At 49.9% G+C, this 7,282-nt stretch overlaps 2 protein-coding genes across 2 annotated transcripts; one reads left to right on the forward strand and one right to left on the reverse strand.

The window, feature by feature from the left end:
• Positions 1 to 147: 147 nt before the first annotated feature.
• Positions 148 to 2,334, forward strand: PFICI_10517 (uncharacterized protein; the record flags this gene model as incomplete). The annotated part of the gene is made up of 2 exons (XM_007839098.1): positions 148 to 584; positions 648 to 2,334. 2 exons carry the CDS (start codon positions 148 to 150, stop codon positions 2,332 to 2,334), a joined length of 2,124 nt encoding a protein of 707 aa, XP_007837289.1.
• A 908-nt stretch (positions 2,335 to 3,242) lies between these two features.
• Positions 3,243 to 6,688, reverse strand: PFICI_10518 (uncharacterized protein; the record flags this gene model as incomplete). The annotated part of the gene is made up of 2 exons (XM_007839099.1): positions 3,243 to 6,351; positions 6,474 to 6,688. 2 exons carry the CDS (start codon positions 6,686 to 6,688, stop codon positions 3,243 to 3,245), a joined length of 3,324 nt encoding a protein of 1,107 aa, XP_007837290.1.
• Between the last annotated feature and the right edge of the window lie 594 nt (positions 6,689 to 7,282).

Below are 7,282 nucleotides of genomic sequence, written 5' to 3' on the forward strand. Positions count from 1 at the left end.
ACTGCCAGCACATTCCAAAATACCTGACGCAGCCTTGTCGACACGCACATCTCTCATTCCCCCTCATGTCAGCATTGAACCCAAAGTTTTCCTCCGTCAGGTAGTTCCTGGTGGCCTGCTTTCAACTTTCTAGATACAGCAGCAATCATGGATCCGGCAACAATCTTCCAGGTAATAGGCACAGCTCTATCTCTTGGTGACGTTGTTGTCAAGAGCATTATGAAATTGAGTTCCATCAAGGGGCGGTACCAGGGTGCTCCTATGGTTCTATCTACAATGATCGGGCAACTGTACATTGTGAAATCTGCTCTGGATAGACTGGGCGATTTCAGCAGACCAGAGCATAGCCAACATCCGAGACACCAGCAGTTATCTCAACAGGTTGGCAGCGCACTCGACAGCTTTGGATTACTGATACTCGCCCTGGAGGAACGTCTGAGTCAATTTGAAGCAACGGAATTGACAGATATGCGTGTCAAAGACCGACTTGCTTTATTGTGGAATGAAAAAGACATGTTGGACTACTCGATGTTACTTGATCGACAAGTCAATGCCCTAACCTTGCTACTGCAAGCAATGCAATGGTATGTCCGCCTTGCCACAGCAATGATCTGACCATTAAACGGCAATTCTAATTCAAATAAAAGTCCTTCTTGGCCACAGCAATACGACTTGATGTGCAAGGAAGAAAACGTCGAAATACTGAGGCTTGCCACTGACTGCTCAACGTCCATCGTCGGTGTTGACAATTCGTCGGTTAGTTTTGTTTCTGAAAACACTGACCTCATAAGCTTGAGGTTCGATTTCGACAGGATCATTCTCGAGTCCAGAATTTATCAGCAAGCTCACAGATCCCACTTGCGAAAATCCATCAGGTTCGACTACACAGAAGCCCCAAAATCACCTCCGACACAAGAGACTCCTGCTGCAGTCTCTACCTCACAGGAGACACGAGATGGCATCCAAACTCCTGTCAATTCCGCATCCAAAGAAGCATTAATTCCCGCGATAGAGTCTGCTAGACGACCTCTGTCCGAGTCATCTGATGCGGCCTCGGTGTTGCAGGAAACATTACCGATCGCTCAATTTTCCGACATGCTTCATCTTGATAATGATAACGATGAGACTGATCATTCGAGCAATCTTTCAAGTGGCCATGACAAGGCAAAGATGATTGCTCCACGCCAATCCATCCCCTCTTCGCCGCCTTGGCAAAACAAAAGATTTCGACTCGGCGAGTGGTGGAGGAGGCCTTCAATGCACAAGTCTATTGAGGCATACAGAAATCCGTCGCGCGATTCACTCATTCAAACACCCAGCCAAACGCCCAGCATCACAACAACTGCTGAATCAACCCGACCAAGAGCTATGAAATTGCTGTTACTTGGTGATTCGGAGAGCGGCAAGTCTACCATTCTCAGGGCAATTTTAATGCACCTCAATAAGTTCGACGTTTATTCGCGCAGTCTTGAACTTCGCGAAGTGATCTGGTGCAATATTGTTGCTAGCACACGAGCAGTTCTCGAAGCAATGAAGTCGTCAGAGATCTTTTTTGATGATGCTGTTCTTCAGGGTCATGCTGCATCCATCTTCATGCAGTCTGATGGGTACAGGACTCTCCCAGATTCCAGGCTCTCCCAAGCCATCCAGTTCCTTTGGAGCAATGCAGAGTTTCGAAGGGCTTATGAGCGAATCGCCACATGTTACAGATCTCTTGACAACGCAGAGTACTTCGCGAAAAACGCTGAAAGAATTATATCCCCGGACTACCAACCGACTGAGCAAGACGCCATCTACTCGATGACCAAAACAACAGGAATCGAACGACTAGAATTCAAGTTCAGTGGCTTCTCATGGGAATTATTCGATCTTGGAGGAGCGCGGAGTGAAAGAAAGAAATGGATTCACGCCTACGAGCTTACCGACACTATCATCTTCACGATAGATGTAACGTGCTATTCCAAGACAGCTAAGGATGACAAAACCAATTGCATGGAAGAACAATTCTCAATGTTCGAAAACCTCGCTCGTAGTAGCTGGTTCACCCGGACTGGATTCGTCGTCGTTTTCACCAAATGCGATCAACTTGACCAGTGGATGCAGAGAAGTCCTCCAAAGAAGTATCTCCCCTTCTGGAGCCTTATCGCTGGTGGTGGTAGTGATGTGGAACAATTCTTGGAATACCTCGAAAAACGGATCATGTGTCTAGGTCCACTGGGCCACAACAAACGCTACCTATTTCTTCGTGTGCGATTCGACAATATGGACGCGCATAATCCAGCAGGAGATATATTAGAGGCAGTGTTGGAGTCGCAGCGGTCGGGATTCCTTTGAATATATGGACAGCACGACTCAACTGTGTCAAGATTAATCTGATCAACACCAATTCTTGGTTTTGCTAGCTTTGCGGGACGAGAATACTAACTACCCTTGACAAGCTTGGCAATAGATTACCTTGCAAGACAGGATAACCACTACTTTTAGTAGATCATGTATGATAATAAATGAGTCGCTATATTTAGCAATTAAACAAGGTACGGCGAATAAAAGGTTGATTATTCTCAAAGATGAGCTCTACACAACATCCCAGGGCTTTGTAATATATTGTTCACAGCAGAACAGGCATGCTTTCCCAAACAGACTGAACAAAAGGTACATGAATTCACTCAAGAGCAAACATTTGCTCTTCATGTCCGCTTCAATGTATTATGATTATTAAGCCCAGAGCACAGCATAATCTTGAAAGTCATGGAATTTAGAGATATGCAGACGTGTATGTATTGTAATGCTATGTACACAGAATGGAGGCGCTTGCGAAACACAAAACAGCGAGACGCTACAAAATGCTGAAATCATCAAACTGCGCAGACGATTGAACTTACGTCTTTGCACCACTTCAACCCCATGTTCCTTTCATCAAGCCTTTGGCCCAATGTCTAGATATCATATCCACCGCCCGCTTGCCATTAAATATCCCGCCGCACTATCATATGATCGCTTCTTATAGTGTACAAGTTTTAATCGTACCAGCTATTGAAAGTTGCCCTTCCTTACTTTGTTGTGTCTAATTTTTGCCAACGTCTTCTCAAAAATGGTCGCTGTTTTCTCTGCTGTACAATACTAAGCATTTTACACTGTCGTAACACTCTTCATCTCTCGAAAGTTTCCTCCAAAACTAGGTAATTGGCATCAATCGTGGTCGGGCATCTTGAGAGCCGTGCCCAAGGCCAAACACGTAGCGTTTAGTATGGAGGCTTGGTGAGATTTCCAAGGCTGTGCTCTCTAGACTTGCTGTCAATACCTCGGAGCAAAGACTGGAGATCAAAGGCCGGGCCTCCAGCTTCGGACATGGGGTTACTGCCCACACTCTCGCTGCCTCTGCTTGTGATACTTCGCTTGTAAGGCTTGAAGGCATGGTCCTTTGTCGAAATTGAAGATGGTGGTCGGTAGATATTAGCATGATTTCCCGCCATCGATGACGGGATGGGCGGTACTGGTGGTACCTCATCGTCCATTTCGTCTTCCTCGTTTGTAGGATGCGATGTCAGGGGACCACCGTCATCTCCGGATGCCTTGCGTTCTCGCGACTTGGACCTGGTACGTGCTAGGCCTGGCTCTGACTGTGCGTCTGAGACCTCTGATGGGGTGTAATCATAACTGGCCACGCTTTCGCTACTGCTGCTATCATTGCCAACCGTATGCATCGTGGGCGGGCGCGGGGCATCTCCACTGAGTACCGACTTTAGTTGGTCAACTGAAGCAATGTCGACACCGCGACTTGAAGTGCTCCGTGCTGAAAAGCGACTCTGCACGCTAGATTTACGAAGTGCCGAGCCAATGCCACCAGCATGAGATGCGGGTCGCAGATTGTGGTGGCTATTGACCGGAGACCCTGTGCCACTATGGGTGTGGCCATTGGCCAGGTAACTGTGAACCGTCAAGCGGTTGTTCTTGGTGACAGTAGTGTTCGTCTTTGACCCATTGAGGGATGCTGATTTACTACCTTCCTGCAATGCCGCGATTGCTTCGTCCCTAGTCCACTCAGCCAGCATATCTTCCCGGAACTTGGCTGGAATTTGGTGGTCTGTTTCTGCCGGCGGAATGGCGCTCAAGGATGAACTCAATATGGGATGGGCGAAAGTCCGTCCAGGAGAAGTAGAGGGGCTAGTAGGTGGTGAAGCCTCGCTAATATGGTAGTTGTTGCATATGCAGTCCACCATGGTTGCGCGATCATCGAATGGGAGCAGAGCCTCAGACTCTACGTCGCCCACTGGTATCTTTGCTTGTGCCTGTGCGCGATGGGCACCCGGAGTGCCAATAGAATCCAGCACTGGCGGTGGTACCTGTATACCGTCCACCCAGAAATGCTTGCTCCTCCGTCTGGTAATTTCATTCTGGACGGCCTGACCGACAACCATAGTATCGAGATCAAACTTTTCCACAAGGGCCCAGAAATATCCGTGGCACAAAGCGCCCAGACGGACCTTGGCCAGTGGTGTCTCGGCTTCTAAGATGTCTTCTTGGAGGCGGAAAACCATTGGGATACCATACCGAGTGGCGTTCACACCAAGTCTGTCGACCATTTTTGTGAGGAGCACATGACACAAGGCAACATCTGACTCGTAATCGACAAACTGGAGCGCATTGTCGTAGATGGACAGGTGCAACAACTGTAAGAAGTACGACTTGGGCACCTTGACTGGCTTCTCCCGTGATGAAGGATTGGCAGCTCTACGAGCAAAATTAGAGGATGGAGCATCCTTGCCCGCGGCCTTGGGCAGCTTCTGCAATTCGTCACGGGCAATGAGGTCGGCCCTGGTAGTCTCGCGATCAAGCCATGTTATAAGGGCATCGCCGTATGCCTTTCGTACTTCTCCGTCCGGGTCACGTAACAGCCAATGTGTGCCTTCCCAGACCTGGATTGGTACCTTGTTCCTTGTGAGACTGACATTGCCACTAATCTTTGTCTTTGGATTGGCAATCAGAAGAACAGCCTTGATCGCTTTCAGAGCTGCTGCCTTGGCAAGATCGAGTGCGAAGTACGAGTCGAGATGTTGCTGATCGTCTACGAGGCTTCCGGCCGAGGTTCCCGGGGCTGCTGTGTTCTCGGCGGCGTCGGCTGTCTGCGAAGTGCCGAGGGTACTCGGATGGGGTTTGAGGCGTGACAGAATAGCCGAGATCATGTCCGAGATCTGGTCTGCATAATAAACGTGAGTCGCCAGATCACCTATGCACCTCTGTATTCTGTCCAGAAGATCCAAGTGCAATGTGCTGGGTTGCTGTGTAGGCTCAGTATCTGAAGCAGACTTTTCATCTTTACCTTGGCTCGCGCGCCCAGAATACTTCAGTGTCTTCTTCATTTGTTGAATTAGACCGAGGAGAACATCCATGATACTCAGACCAATGAGGTTAACTTCTGACCGCAGAAGTGAACTGATGAGAGCGACCAGCACTATTTGCTCAGCCACGTGGTCATTGTTTGGTTGTGTGCGCACAAACGCGTCGAGTGCAGTAACGAGTATGACATATCGATCTTGTACAGGGGCCCACTGGGCGGCGAGGCAATAGATCTTGACTGCCCAGCCACTGTCGCGCTTCGTCCGGTCATCAGTGTGCACGACGGTTTCGTTCTGTTGGACTTTTTCTCGGAGGAATTGTAGAATGGCCTGGGTTGCGCCGTGCAGCTGAGCACGATTCGGTATAACAAAGATTTGCTTCAAGCACTGCATGGCAAGCAGGCCGGTCTCCTCTTCGGCCAATGCGTCGGCGTCGGCTGCAGAGCCTGACAGTGCAATCGGGTTCGTGTCTCCGGGCTCCTCTGCAGTTTTAACAGTCGAGATGCTAGTGCGACGGCGGAGCAGGACCCCGGCATCACCTTTCTCTTCGGCCTGCATGCGGTGGACCAAGACGTCAAGAAAGCCTTCATTGTCTGACCAGAGATTCTCCAAGATCATGGGCACAATGACATCCAACTGTCGACCAGCTACAGAAGACAGGGCATCGGATTCGGCAACGCTCCTGATGGCCGCCAAGCCTGCATTCCTCCATCTCAAGGCGACAGGCTTGCTTGGCGTGCCCTTGCCGGGGGTCTGCCGGGTCGAGGCAAAGGTCGCATATTGGTGCACGATGTCTTCGTACTGGCGCACGTAGGATTGGTCGGCGAAAAGCGAGGAAGCATCGTGATGTTCGCAGAATGTCTCAAAAGTAGGCAGAGACGCCTCGATCATGGTGATGTCGGCCGAGCGCAGCACAAGACTCAGCACTTTAATGACATTTTGCGCAAATAACGGGAAATCTTTGGGAGACTTCTCAATCAGGGCGGCGATGATCTGTAGGGTCACCTGGACATTACTGGAAGTTGGTTGGCGCAGTCAGCATGTGTGGTTTCTTCCGGATGAGGTGGCAGCAAGGAGAAGACGATGACGCGACCCAGTCAAGTCAAGAATCAAAGTGTCATGCCGTTTGTAACATACCCAATTCGCAGGCGCCAGACATCGCTGGCAGTCTTCTTCTCGAGAAAGCTGCCTACTTTTTGTATCTTTGATCGTCGTGAGGTGGCGTAGAAGAGCAGGTAGCTCAGTTCACTCGAGTTGGGCTTGACGTCAACGGCTCCCTTGGTGGTTCGCGGGTAACATTTCAGTACAAGGACTTGGTGCTTCGGACGGCACTTTTGCTGAATGGCGTTCATCGCGCCGACGCGCAAGTGGCCAGTGGGTGCGGTGCGAGCGTCGGAGGATCGGCCTCGGAGTATCAGGAACGGCGAACGGGTTGGTAATGCCTCATTCGAGAGGATGCTGTAAGTTCGGTTTGTTTATGCTGGCTTGTGAGACGTGAGGGAAGAAAAAAAAAATAGTAGCAGCAATAATCAATCGGGAGTCGTGGCAGCTTTGGCTCAGACCCCAGACCCAGGCTGGGCTGAGAAAATGACGAGGGCTGCCTGCTTTACTTGCTGGGAGCCCAAGAGAGTGCTGCGACGTATGGGACTAGACCCCGACTTGGTGTCAGATTGAGATGATCCCAGAAGGCCCTGTCCTAAGCACTGGACGCTCCACTGGAACCAAGGCCTAGTTTGGACCAGAGAGCCTAGTACAGGAGGTAATCTTGAAATTGCCCGGGCTAGCGCATAATAGTAATCATCAAGGGTGGCTTGTGTATGTGAAATTTGGAGGGAGATAATTAATGAGAAAAGAACCACCGCGTTTCTTGCGGTCGTTGTGCTGTGCTGTGCAATCCAGTTGCAGTCCAGTTCAATCCTGTTCTGCTGCTGCAAATGTCGGGCCAA

This window comes from Pestalotiopsis fici (assembly GCF_000516985.1).
Source record: "Pestalotiopsis fici W106-1 unplaced genomic scaffold PFICI_Scf_7, whole genome shotgun sequence".
In the NCBI taxonomy this organism is placed as follows: Eukaryota; Fungi; Ascomycota; class Sordariomycetes; order Amphisphaeriales; family Sporocadaceae; genus Pestalotiopsis; species Pestalotiopsis fici.